This window comes from Thunnus maccoyii, chromosome 5 (assembly GCF_910596095.1).
Source record: "Thunnus maccoyii chromosome 5, fThuMac1.1, whole genome shotgun sequence".
NCBI classification, from domain to species: Eukaryota; Metazoa; Chordata; class Actinopteri; order Scombriformes; family Scombridae; genus Thunnus; species Thunnus maccoyii.
Genome location: NC_056537.1, coordinates 32398643 through 32413568, shown reverse-complemented (window position 1 = coordinate 32413568; position 14926 = coordinate 32398643). Strand labels below are relative to the sequence as shown.

General features: G+C 39.1%; 1 protein-coding gene across 1 annotated transcript; it reads right to left on the bottom strand.

Moving 5' to 3' along the window:
* Positions 1 to 9181: 9181 nt before the first annotated feature.
* foxl1 (forkhead box L1) lies at positions 9182 to 10957 on the bottom strand. Its single transcript, XM_042412532.1, has one exon. It carries the CDS (start codon positions 10736 to 10738, stop codon positions 9563 to 9565), a length of 1176 nt encoding a protein of 391 aa, XP_042268466.1. The 5' UTR covers positions 10739 to 10957; the 3' UTR covers positions 9182 to 9562.
* Positions 10958 to 14926: the final 3969 nt, after the last annotated feature.

Sequence of the window (14926 nt, the reverse complement as noted above, 5' to 3'; positions counted from 1 at the left end):
CTGTATTTAATGTACAAATGTTGCACATCTTGTGTCACTATGACTTTTTAAGTGTCACTTTCCTCCATGTTTTTCTGTTTTACATTTATCTTGAATTTTGAACAATTAATCGTTTTCATTCTGCTTGTATCCATTTTTTTTAAACATTTTCATTACATTAGCATCATAACTGGCAGTTGGCAGAAGTAAAAAGAAACTTTTGATAAACTTTACTTGAACTTTACCTGCGTAATCTGCCATCTTGTACTGCAATAGAGGACCACAATGGAAATAAGCCTGAGGTTTTTTTTGTGTATTTTAATCCTCAACAATTTAAAAAAATCTTATATAGAGTCTGTCTTTGTGATCAGCCTGTCATGTAGGTTTTAAAATTGTATCAAATAAATCTATCTATCAACCAAAGTCTTTTAGATCTGTTGTTGCAAGTTTTAAAAAATAGCAGTTGTGTAAAACACTGTGGAAAATGCTGCTAGTATAAAACAAAAGTTCAGTGCTGCATATTTCTCTCCCATAATTCCTCGGTCAGCAGGGACTTTTCAGGGGGCAGGAATTGCAATCTAAAACAGGAACTAGGTTCCTGTGGTCAAAATGCAGGAAAAGTTCCTGAGGTCCCTAAAAAGGTTCCTGAAAAGTGCCTAGGGTGAAAGCGCAGGAAAAGTTATGTATAAGGGCCCTGTGATTGAAATGCAGGAAAAGTTCTTGAGTCTCTAAAAAGGTTCCTTTGGTGGAAATGTAATGTTTATATGAGTTTGTAAAAAAAAGTTTCTGAGGTCAAAATGCAAGAAAAGTTCATGTGTTTCTCTTGTAACAAAATAATCTGAGCTCAAAGGTCCGCTCAGTTTTCAGAGCTTCAGCAGTACATCTCACAGTCTGCATTCAAATCTTCTATGAAGACCTTTAATGAGGCTAGTACAGTTTAATGTAGCTCTGACTGTAGATTTTTTTTATTACATTGTTCCTAAAAGTCAAGAATGAACTTCCATGCTAACAGTTTCCTCTTGAGTTTTACCAATATGCATTTTATGTGACAAATGTTCCAGCCAAAATCACTTCAGTCAGCTGAGTTACAGTGTGGTGCTGGTCGGTGGAAGGTCAAAGGTTTAGGCCTACTCCTGTTCTATTTAGGCCCACACCTGTTTCTTCATAACCTGTATACATGTTGTTCTATATTTTATATAATTCTTTCATACATCTTCCCTGATACATTTTAGTGTTGCTAAGTTTAATTCCTCCTCTGTCTTCCTGTTTTATTTGTTGCATATTCTATTCATTGTGTAACTATTCCATGTTGCGGACACCCATCCACACATAGAGTCAGTGATGCTTGAGCTGACACAGCTGAGAATGCACACTTAAGGTTTACTGATGTATTTTACAGTAGACACACACATTGACACTCTCCCAACACCGTACATGCAAACATAACTATGATGCATTCACTGTCCCTCTGACAATAACATTTTGGATTTGTACGAGACCAGCTGTGCGGTATGAATCTTAACTGGTTTGTTTTAGCTTAAGTGCTCAAGTTAAGTGTGTGTATGTGTGTGTGTACATAAGGACACAAACTCCATTGCAACACAGTTCCTACATTACATAGACATCTTTCCTGTGTATTCATGTGTGTGCCTGTGTGTGTTTGTGTGTGTGTGTGTGTGTGTGTGTGTGTGTGTGTGTGTGTGTGTGTGTGTGTGTGTGTGCGTGTACAGAGGAGGCGGTGGCCCTAAATGAGCCTGTGATGCAGCTCCACTTCCTCCTGGATTAAGTGTTAAAGTCAGGGTGGTCCCAGTCTGGGGGTGGTAATCCTGCTGCTCTGTACAAGTCCTCCTGCCAGTGTTCGTATACACACACACACACACACACACACACACACACACAAAGCCTCATGAGACTGTGCATATTTATTTACAGTTCGTGAAAGCAAAGCTGCAGAGATGTTGAAAAGTTTCGATGAGAGCAGCGTTTCACCAGCCAGCCTCTCGTTAGTAAAGCTGAGAATGATGCCATCAACGTCGCTTTTAGAGAACGCTGCCTCAACTGCAACATATGTCATGTGAAACATAAAATAAATATTTGTTTCTGTGTATTAAGCTACTAGTATGTGTTTGTGTATTAAATACGCAGAAATAATCTCATTGTTTGGGTTCAACCTCCAACAGGCGGAGAGGAAGAACCACTGTTTCAGAGTGCAAGTAAACTAACCTGAGTATAAATGGCAAACAAGGCTGAACACACTGTAAATATAAATACTTGAAATAGGAATATCAGTTATTTATTTTTATATTTGTTCACTGTCATGGTATTACTGGCTTACTACCTTTAAGGGCAGGAAGTCATAAAAATGTACAAAAGTTACAAAAGTGATTGAATGTAACTTTATCAGGTGATCTGATGAAAACATATGTGAATTGAAAGTTGGCAGGATAATTTTTTAAAGTGATTTGATAAATGCAACATTGATTGAATAAAAAAATAAAAGGTTTTGTCATAAAGCACCATGTTTATCTTTCGTTTTTTGTCTTATAACAACTCTGTCTCAGAAATTGTGTCTATATACAAATTCCATTGATAATTGAAGGTATTCCTGTGGCTCTCTCCCTTTTAAAACAAGTTGTGCATGACTGTGAGCTGTAAACAATTCAACTAAACAGCTCTTTTCCCTTCTCAGATTGTATCATTTGTATAATTTTTATGAGCCCAAAGAGCATGCAAAAATTTGGAGAAAAGTCAGAGAAAATAAACCTAATTTTGTGCAGCGGAGGTGTTTTTTCTTCTTCTTCTCTGTCTTTTTAATCACTTATGTTGCTACCCTTCTGATTAATCTTGTGACCTCATGTGGGGAAATAATACATATTGTAAACTATGATAACTTGCATTTGAACATAAAGGAATGGACATCCAAAAAGAAAAAACACATTTCTGACCGGAGGGGGACTTTAAATTCCAGTTGACTTGCATTACCTCAACTGTTGTCACTGAATGCATATCCTTTCTATATATGTTGTTTTCTTTACCCATCTGTGGGTCTCACCTCGAATAACATGACATTTATTGATTGATTATGTTTGGATTTTTCTGACCTTGACTCATAGAGTATACTTAGCTATTTATGAATTTGTTTGGCCAGTTTGAACTTGAAGGGTCAACAAGGCCAAGTACTGTAGCTAAAGTACACAACTTATGTTATTATGCTATCTTCTTGTTTTTTCTGAGCTTAGATGAGGTTTAACTACATCCATGCTACCACCAGAACACTCTTGAAATCCATATAGCTCTAAAACTCACTGTATATATACACATAGGTGACTAATTAAGAGAAACCACCAACATAAAGTGTCTTAGTGAGATGTTGTTCCACCATCAGCTTCAATGCTCCTTTTCATAGATGAATGTGTGGAACCCTTCCAAATGCTCCGAAATCTCCCGTAGGTGATCAGTTGGGTTGAGACCAGGTGACTGTGAAGACCATAACATACATTTTTTATTTTACACAATGCAAATACAGTTAAATACATAAACTGCAGCATCAGAAACAACTAGAGTTTTCTTTTAGGCCTGTTGTATTTGAGTTCATGAGCTGGCCCAGGTGTGTTGGATATTCATATGCACACGTGAACTGTAATCTGTGTGTGTGTGTGTGTGTGTGTGTGTGTGTGTGTGTGTGTGTGTGTGTGTGTGTGTGTGTGTGTGTGTGTGTGTGTGCGTGTCCAGGGTGTAAACAGCATCAGTCCAGGTCTGGAGGACATTTGAGGCACATAATGATGTATAGAGCTTTGTGCCAGGAAACCTAACTTGATTAGCAGCTAATGTTGCCTGAACCGGGGCCATCGATCTTCATCATGGCCCCGCCCTCCCCCCAGTGCTGAGTGTGTATTTGGACAAGTGTAGCCGGTTTATGTAGAGAGTGAAAAAATATAATAAACACTTGGATTAGGAGCCCTTTTGAACCAGCAAGCTTTAAACCGTGTGATTTAGCTCTGAGCCGGGACTTGATTGCACATGAAACAGAGGCGATGACACTTTCCAGGGTCACAGTGATATTTCTCTCTCTCTGACTATAGAAGCTTGTCAGTTCTGTCTAAAATGAGTCATGATTAAGATATTTAAAGTCAGCTCAGAATGCTCTCTACTAATCCACACTTATCCCCCAGAACACCCCACACACGGACTATACAGGAGTATTCCCTCCTAACATAGATTTTGATGTCCAATAATAAATCCCTTTTATTCCCATCAAATGAATAATTCAACTGCTTTCAACTGTATCACAGTCTTCATCAGTGGGAGAGTTTGCTCATTTTTCATGAAGACGGATCAGTTGACATGCAAGTTCAAAACACTAAACAGTGATAATGAAATGTGATAAAAAAAAAGAATTGAAACCATCGCCATGACAACTGAGCACACTCCATCTACCAAGGAAGGTCACAGATTGTGTCTGAAAGGCTCAGACAAGTAAGTGGCCCTTGTAATAAGAATTTTTTTGTTCAAATGAAAGCTCTTTCACAACCTTGGAAATAGTGGTCTATGTAACAAACATAAGGTCAACCTACTATTCTCTCAGAAGCTTTCAACCATAACACGTAGTCTTCATCAGTGGATGGAGTTTGCTCAGGCGTCACAGAGATGTATCTGTTGATATGCAAGTTCACTAACTGGCTGTTTTGATTTCATCTATAGCACTTTAAAAATAGCAATTGTGATAAGACAACAGAGCACACTTCATCAGCTGAGGAAGGTCAGGACATGTGCCTGAAAGCTTCAGAAAAAAACATGTAAGCAGTTTGTGATAAGGCAAGGCAAGACAAGGCAAGTTTATTTGTATAGCACATTTCAACAACAAGGCAATTCAAAGTGCTTTACATAGAGCATAAAAGACATCAAGACAGAATATAAAAGCAACACAAGTAAAAAGACATATAAAAGCAATTCAAAAATGTTAAATTTGGAAATAAAAAGAAACTAAAAAGGGAATAAGACAGATAAAACAAGAGAATAAAAGTAACAGTGCAGTGTAAGAGTTGGGTTTTTTAAAAATCAAAATAAAAGTTCATTTTTGAACTTGGAAATAGTCATTTGACAAAGCAATCCCAACACAAGGTAAACTTACTAGCTTATTTTATTTCCTAGCTTTCAACCATATCATAAGGTCTTCATCAGCAGATGGAGTTCAGTTGCCATGGAGATGGACCAGTTCACTCAGTTCATTCACTGGCTGCTTCGATTTCATCTATAGCACTTTTAAGATAACAACTATAATAAAACCTAAACTGTCTCCATGACAACTGAGCACACTCAATTTGCCGAGGAAGGTCACAAGATGTATCTGAAAGCTTCAGTAAGTGCCCCTTGTGATAAGACTTTTTTTTGTCCACATGAAAGTTCAGTCGACTTTGGAAAAAGTTGTTTGACAAAAAAATCCCTCAAAATTCTTGGTACACTTACTAGTTTTTTCCATAGCCTGCAGCCACATCACAAGGTCTTCCTCAACAGAAGGCGTTTAATCAGTTGTAATATGACTATAATAAATTAAAGACTTGATCTAAAATGACATTTCAAAGTAGAGTCTAGCTGTGTAATAACATCACTTGATACAGTACTTCTTGTTTTAATCAAACTGTGGAGAGTAGTTCTTAAAGGTGCTGGACATTTCTGTCTTCTGCATCAGTTTTCTCTGGACTTCTTCCCCCTCCAGCCTGGAAACTAAGTTTAGCTCAAAGTAGTAATCCACAGCATTTCATATAAATACTTGTCCATTCTGCTGCTCTCTCTGACTGATTACCACAACAGAACAATGATTCAACCTGATGAAAGCTTTTACATGTTCTAAACACACACACTGCGTCTGGTGGGTCTTTTCCTGGGGAAGAATTCTCCTTCAACAGGAAGTGATGCGTTTTCTGTTGCTGGTTTGTTTGGATTGAGCAGAAGAAGAACTGGGTTGTAGTGAGCAATGATGGCTGGAGACAGAAAGGAAGATGACTGTCACATTCATTACTGACTTTGAAAATATTAGTTTGACAAAAAAAAACATCGGTGCTGCTTTAAAGGAATTAGGAATTATAAATTGCAACTAATAGCTTAATAGTGGTTTATACATGATTTACTAAATAATTTAAATGCAAACTCTTATTTTTAGACAAATTTCTCTGGAACTTTCTATAGCTCAGACCAACAGTACAAAATCAACACCAGCCAAAAGGATTTTTCACCACCTGACAACCCAAAAGTTGTTCTTATAAATATCTCATAATTATTCTATGAAGCATAAGTAAATTAAAACCATTAATAAAGTCATTAGTCACAACTTATAAATGCTTTGGGTGGATGCCTTATCAGAAAGTGCTCACAAAAAAATCTTAACTCACGGTCACCTTACTAGTTTTTTCATACCCCTTACTAGCTTTCAAACTACAACTAAAACTAAAACATGTGGAACTGTCAAGCCAAAAGAAAGCATCTTTCACGATGAACACATAAAGTCATCCTTAAGTCGAAGAAGAAAATTGATCAAAGAGAATAAAGATATTCAAATGTGATGGGGATTTGAAGTGAAAAGCATATCTTTAGTTAGGGAGATTAAGAACGAAGAAGTGTTTATACACGAGGATGATGATCTAAACAGAACTAAATAGGAAGGATAGTTAAAGTAAGCACATTTAGGATAAATAGCAGCTGATGAAAATGTCCCTTGAATTTAAGGATGCCTTAAAACAAACAAAAACTACAAGAAAAAGAAACAGCTGAGTTGGTCTGATTCATAAACTCAGCATAATCCAGCATTTTAGGGTTTAACCTGTGTTATCCAGCAGTCTGTGTGTGCAGAGGAAAGGCACCAAAACCATCTCTGTCTGCCTGGTAAGGAGTTCAGACTGGTGCTAATGCTCGCTGCATGTTAAAGCTGTCCAACCGCAACCCACCAGCACAGTTTGTTTTCTCAGATAACAAATGCGACTGAGAGGATTTCCCTTTTGTCTGAGCTGCTTTCTCATGAGGATCTTTTACTGTTCAAACACTCACACAGACCATCAGATAACCAACATTTATTAATCCGCTTTGCTTTTGGAAGACTTCAGAGATCACTGGAGGATGAAGAGCCAGCGGAGCCAATTACAGAGGTTCATGTGTTAGTTACAAATACACCCAAACCACAAAGAGACGAAGCACCAAGCCTTCGCTTAAACCGATACTTCTCACTTATTTTCTTTCCACTCCTCTCTCACCCTCTCCTCCGTTCTTTCCCTTCTGTAGTTTTCATCATGTTTTATTTACACGTCTGACCAAAAGAATCCTATACACAGGAAATGCTTGTGATTGAGTTCCTCTCCTCAAATGTGGGGAAGTTTATTTATTTCAACAAACATTCCTGATTTGCACAGCGGCGGCCTCGCAGAGTCGAGCTCTTTCAGGCAAGTGCGTGTCCAAGCTATAGGCCTATATTTAGACATGGCTGCTCTCTGTTTGTAATGATGCTGTCAGCATAGCGCTCTGATTTCATGCAGGTGTCACTCTATGGTAAGTCTAAAAAAGGCTCATTTAGGACATCAGATCTTTAGATGTAGAGCAGGATTAAATGAGAAGGCCACACAGCTGGAGAGTCATTAAAAACTGAAGTTCGACATGTTAACCAGAGCGCTATAGCTTCATCAAACTTTGCTGACTTTGAGCGAGAAAATTCATTTTTGACCGTGGAAACAGTAGTTTGACAAAAAAAAAGTCAAGGTCCTCTTACTAGCTTTTTGTCAGAGCTGTCTACTTCAGCAGTTGACTCAGTGATGAAATAGTTCAAAAAATCTCACTCAGTGACTGAGCAGTGACTAAACTTTACTGTTTTGAGGTTGACTGGTATTAAAACTATTGTATTTATTTATGTAGTTAACGTCTGATGTAACACATATGTTACAGTTTGATGAACACACGGGAACTGACTGATTCATAGTAAACTGGTTGTTTATGGGAAGACCTGAACCTGATAATGAATATATTCAAACAAATGTGTGAAGTACTATTAGTAGCAGTAATAGTACAATTAGAGTTAAAATACAGTGAAGCCTCAATTTTTCAGATGCTTTCCAACCCAATAAGGAACACATTTGGGGGGAAATCTGATAACTGGAATGCTATGATAAAAGCAAAAAACCTCAATAAAAAAATATACAGTATATCAGCACTGGACTTTACTTCCATGTGTTCCAATGGAAAAAGTGAACAATTCAGCTCAAGAATGATGTTCCTTCGTCAGATGAAGTCATCTGAGTAATTACTGGAGGAAGCTGAGATGCTGAAAACTGCGAACATTAAAAACAAAAAAACATGAGGAAAAAATGTAGACTTGCAAGAAGAAATTTGTTTTTTTTCTATCTCATCTCTCATGATGATTCAAATCATGATTCATCAGTGTGACCTCAGAAGTGGTGGACGCAGCTGAGCTGAACATCAAAGAATGGGCTCTGAATCACAGTCTTTAGTCAGTGACATTTTAGGCCAGAATGCAGCTCAGTGTCAGAACAGCTTAAGGTTCATATGTCTTTGGAATCATGTTAATGAAATGTTAGCTGATATTGATATTTTCTGTAAAGCCTTGTCTGTGTGTCATTCAGGGTGATTCTCATAACAATCTGAAGTTGATATCATTGAAAATGTTACTTTTTTAATTCAATAATCTTAACGTCCGGATACTGATATCAGTATGCGGTCACTTTTTTAAAATTAATTGCACAACAGCAAAACTGAACAACGCTCAGTCCTGTGTGTCGAGGACAATAATGCACTTTTGATCTATGTTTTTGTCTTGTGCGTATTAAAGGCCTCTTTATGTCTGTAATGTCTCATGCCCGTTTGTTTTTGATGATTTATATCTCTTTTTGCTAATAAAACAACCCTTTGATCACAAAAACAGAATACATAGATGACATTTTGTTCAAACAACAACAGCCCCAACAGGATTTATAAGTATGCTTTTCACAATTTTAAATAAATCATAACTTCCTTTATTACCAAACTAAACTTTATTTCACACATGAAATTCAGAGCAGAGTGGAATGTAAAATAGCTTTTGATTACATTATTGACTACTAAATTATTCTCACTTTATACTGTATTTCCAGAGTTCCAACACGTTGTTTAGGCTACACAAGCCCAGTCAAGACATTCAAGATTCTTCAATGAATTATGCCCACATTTTTACTGTAATTTTTTTTCTATCATGAGTGAGGAGAGAAATATATCTCAGGTTTCCATAAACATTTACCTGAACAATAACAACATATCTATGCAGTTAAGAATACGTTAAAGCCGTAGACTTTAAGAGCAATGTCTTTGGAAAAAAAATGGTAAAAATAACCACAAACCTGACAATTACGCATGCGTAAAATTGGATCTAAAAGCCTTGCTGCGATCTCTGTCATTGTCTGAACATAGCTGTGTAGAGATTGCAGAGATCCTGAAAAGAGCAGAGCAGCAAGCTGCCCCACAGTAACTCACTGTGTGAAGCTAATTATAGACTTTACATATCTGCGCATTTGTGCGTAAAATACAATAAAGTCTGATTTCATCATTGCACTCATTTAAAATGCATTACTTTGTCGGGATAGGTGAGTGACAGGTAAGAACACAGAGGAAATCCCATCTGGTACAACTGATGCTGTCGACTACCCAGGAACACAGACGGGCTGAAAGCGGGACTTTGGCGCTCTGCGCATGCCTCCGCCGCCAAACCGAGGATGCTGTTGCGCATTTCGTCTTCACTTTTAGATAAGATGCTCTCAATGCTAAAACATTTCGATTTATCCCTGCTCGGAACATTTCCTTTCGGTCTGTCCTGCGCAAGTGCAGCCAAGTTCGTGTTTCCTGCGCAGCTGACGGCGCAGAGCGGACCTCTCTCTCTTTCTCTTCCGCTGAATGCTGACCTTCTCTCTTCCTGCTCCCGGCAGAGGGACGCGCCTGGGAGATGCTCAGCCTCCATCCACGGTTGAGCATGTCTCGGAGCGGGACACGACTCCGGCTGAGGGGAGTCACGTTTCTTCTCGGCGGGCGCAGGGGCGTCTTGGTTGGGGGACACTTTATGTCTCTGTGTGGGTGAATTTTGCGGCTGTTCAGCGTGATTGAATTCGGCAAGAACGGGTTTTGAGGTTGGTTGTGTCTCCATCCTCTCCGCATCCTGCCTTACTGGTACCTCTGCCACTCCAGAGCCAGTCTGTTTCAGAGATGCGTGAGGGTCCTTGGATGGCCCTGGGCCCTTGGTGCGCTTGTGTCCAGCAGTTTTGGATTCCAGAGCCTCCTGGTGACTCTTCGCCTTCCTCTTCCTCCGGCGGTAGTTGCCGTTCTCAAACATATCCAAGCACTTGGTGTCCAGAGTCCAGTAGCTGCCTTTGCCGGGCCGGCCTTTCTCTCTGGGTACCTTGATGAAGCAGTCGTTGAGGGAGAGATTGTGGCGGATGGAGTTCTGCCAGCCCTGCTTGTTGTCATGATAAAAAGGGAACCGGTCCATGATGAACTGGTAGATGCCGCTGAGCGTTGCGCGCTGCTCCGGTGCGCTCTTGATGGCCATGGCGATGAGTGCGATGTAGCTGTATGGCGGCTTCTGCGGAGGCTCCTGGCGGGTCGGCACGAAACTCAAGGCAGCGGGGACAACCCCTCCGCTGTCCCCTCCGTACAAGTAGATCAGCGGGGGACCAGAGAGGCTTAGGGCCGAAGATGGCACTCCGAACGACGGCAGACGACCGTGATAGAGAGTCATGACGCCGGAGAAGCTGGAGTGTGTCCCGGGGAAAGTTGAGCCTGCTCCCGGAGCTCCTCTCCTCCACTGACTGACTCCCCAACCTCATGAGGCCCCCAGAAGAAATGTTAATAATTGTTGTACGTTTGCTGTGTTATGTTGACTTTGCACTGGGAAATAAATTGTCCATCATAAACAGTCGGTGGTGTTCTCAGCCCACCCACATTAATTAAAATTTCATTGCGCTGAAACTCCCTCATGTTCCCCCCTCTGTCCAACAACCAATGAGGTGCCGGGTTATTCCCTCATCTGTTTATAGAATTAGTCGCTTGATAAGTCTGCCCACCCAGGTTGAATCAAGCTGTGTTTATTTGGAAAAATTTCCGGGCACCCAATACATAAACGCACTGATGTGCTGTTTGAAATATCACGTCCACCCCTGACGCTGAGAGTTGCTCACACAGAGAGAACAAGCAAACATTGCCGAGTCCTTTCTGGGAGTTGCTGTGGGTTCGCTCAAATGAAAACAAAGTGTATAAAAGGGAAAATAACTTAAACAATTTCTTTTAACTCGTGTCAGAATCTTTTCTTTCCTCCAGTCCAACAAAAATGGACGCAGGGGGACTACTTTTCTGTAGACACTGATTCTAGTAAACACCACAGAACATACACAGCGGGCTCCTATCCAAAGAACATGAGGACAGCGAATGACTGATAAGATATTATAATCATCAACATAACTTCTATTAATACTAGTAAGCCTACAACTGCTTTATATAACATACTAATCACTATCAAAGTGTTATTATACTTATAACTCCGCATTCCTAAAATATTTTTGACAATCTATCAAAAAAGTCTGTACATTTTTTGATTTTTTTTAATATGCTTTATCTCCACCTTTAACGTGATTTCCTTCTCCCAAAGCAGAAAGAGCTCTGGTGATAGTAGGTATAATAAAATGAATTAGTTGCCATTGCAAACGTAAAAGATTTACCACAAAATAAGGTAATTAATTTGATTGATACTTGAGTTATGACCAAAAGACGCTTTACCCTCCACTACACCTTAAGGGCAACTTTTTGTTTTTTATTTAACCCTTACATACTGTTCAGATTCTGACACTTGACAGTAAGTATCCCCTCATAATTAGTCTCCACATCAAACTTTGAACCACAAATCTATTTTGCCTTCATAAATAGCATAACAGTCATTCATAAATGGGTGCTTATTCCTTCATAAATGTTTCAGAGAGCAGAGTGTTTATATTCTTGACAGTGTCACCACATTCACAATCACACTATATCATCTCTCATGTTACCTAAAACAGGAGAACATAACACTCAATGAATTAATCATTAAATGTGTGGTCATTGCATATATATTTTTCCACAACTGCAGCTAGTTGTGCTTGTTTTGTGGTCTTTTTATTGTGCAGAAGTCAGACTGTGGGATGCAGAGAGATCAGGGCCACATTCAGACAGCTGTGGCTGGTGTGAAGAGAAGGTGGTGTCACCTTTGCATGAGAGCTCCAAGCTCCTCCGGTAAGAAATTCATGATTCCCATAACCACCCGTCACCTTGCTTTGACCCCCTCTTTGAATAAATAAAGTCAAAGTTGACCCTGAACTGTCCAATTGTTGTTTTTTATGCTTTACGCATATAGAAGCCCATAATGTGAATATAGTAGTCTAGTTTTAAGATGCATCTGTTCTTGTTCTTCTGTTTGCTGCTATGACACTTCAGTTTCTGTGTGTGAGGTCAATAAAGTTGAGTTTATCTGTATTATTTTATCTTTACAAAATGAGAAAAGGACTTCACTTTGTAACTGGCTTTTGAAGGGGTCCCTGATGACTTCAAGGGCCTGAGCAATGACTGGTTCATCAGCAAGCAAAAATGCTAAACATTACCTAGTCCCTGCCTCTAAAATGTGAGGATTTGCCGCATATCACTGTCTTTGATCATTGTAAATCATCAAAATCCTCCTCTTGGGCCCTTATTGATCCTTCCTCACACACACACCACCCGCCCTTTGTGCTCTGCTTCATCATCTGTCCAGAGACATAGAAACCAACCAGCCCTCCTGTGTTGGAGCACTGGTTTTCTGTACTTCAGTTTAGTTTGAAACATTATTTAGCAATATGTACCATGTGAACACAATATAAATAAATATAATTATGACCATTGATACAAGTCAGTTGATTTTTTTTTTACTTCAGCTGTGAAAATATGAAAACAAATCATCAGTTAATCCAATTACAAAAAGTCAGGGATACACCAACTGGACTTTTTCAGTCCTGACACCGATACCTAGGCTTTGGATATCAGCTGATACTGAGTACCGATCTGATACCAGTGATTAATTAATGAGCTGTATGTCTCACTGTGTGAATGAGACTGGGATCCTTCTTTTATGTTTAAGGCAAAATCAGGCTTTAACATTGCTTTCCTGACTTTGTAAAACAACATGTAACAAATAAATACATAGATATAAAGTTACTGAATTATTCTTTATTAAAATAATGGTATCCAGCTATATCCAGCTTTTTGAGTCAATATCGGACTGATATCCAGTATCCGTATTGGCACATCTCTACAAAGAGTCAGCAAACACACAGGGAACCTGGGACTTTTAGGGCCACTGACGGTGTAGGGGACCAGGTGCAGTTGCCTACTTTGCCCGGTTGGTAATCTAGTCTTGCATACTGAATATCTTTGGGTATTAGAACATTGACAAAGCAAGCACTTTGAAGACGGACTAAAAATTTAAATTGAAAAAAATCGACAAAAAAAAACAAAAGATTGTTAGTTGTAGACCATTTATCTACCTGCTGTGTCCACCAGGCTAGAGGGAATCAGGAGTCTGGATAGTCACCTAAATTGAGCTCTATGTAACAGATGACTGCTCTGCTCATGGGATGGATTTGCCTGTTCTGTATATTGACTCACTGTTTGCAACAAAGCTGGGCAAAATGAAAACGTGGTGTTTTAATTGTCCTTTGAGAAGCTGCAGGCAGGCGCTCAGCACTGTATTGCCTTACAAGGACAACATGGACAGTGTATTATTTGTAGATGTGAGCATGATGCTTTATATTATGTATTTTCCTGTTTATAGGTCAAAGGAGGATTATAACAACTTTACAAGTGCGCACAGCTGTCTCCTGCTTACATTAGAGGTTTGGAGCTTTCAGTGGATAAACTCAGAAGTTGGTCTTTTCTCTGTTTCTCTCTCAGCAGACGGTGATTCATTAGCAAATAAAACTAAACTAACATGCAAGTAGGAGACGTGTACAGCCCACAGCATGCAGGATTAGACATTTTCAGAGGATGACTGCTTGGAAAAATCTGTGTCTCCATACTGATATATTTTAGAATTTACATTAATGACAGTATTTATCCATCAGCTGGTGCACATCAGCCTGTGATGTAAGCATGAGGGCTATTAAACACTTATCACAGTGTTAATAGAAACATCCCTGCATCTGAGTGATAACACAATACAATTAACAGAACTCATGTGAACCACCATTAATATACATTATCAGTGTAAGAGACGATTGAATATAATTCACACAGGGAGTGCTGATTATCAGAGGATGCCCAAGTTCAAGTGGTAAAATGTCCATCCTCAAATTTGACTGAAGTGCAGTTTATCACATTGTAAAATAAAGTTTAAAGGGGCAACAAGCTATAATTTACACCACAGTGGACAGAACTGTTCTAAACAGGTACCACAGTTACTGAACACGGAGCAAACAGACATCAGAGAAGAACAACAGACGCTCACAGCACACTGTTTGCGATGTGCTTGGTCAGAGAGAGAGGTGGACACAGAAGAAGGACAGAGATATGGACGGAGATATGGAGATACACCATGCCAAAATATTTTTAGCGTACTGCAGGACCAATACTGCAGCTGTGACCACATAGACAACAGTGTATGGATAGTGATGAGGTGTTGGAAGGGATTCACATTTTGTGTTTTCTTTCTAATGTACATGAATTTGTGGTATTGAGATATTTATGTTTGTTTAATTTTTGTATTTTCTGTTTTACATCATATACTCACTGTGAATAGGGGACATAGACAGTTGAAACTGATGTAAATTTGACATTGTTATTGGGTCACTGTATATAAGTGTCACTGAGAAATTACATAGGGAAACAACTTTAGTATCTTCTGTCACTCTGACACAGTTCCTTAGACATT

Bases quoted from the DNA above. Each gene is read 5' to 3' on its own strand.
- foxl1 (XM_042412532.1), bottom strand. From the start codon at position 10,738: ATGACTCTCTATCACGGTCGTCTGCCGTCGTTCGGAGTGCCATCTTCG.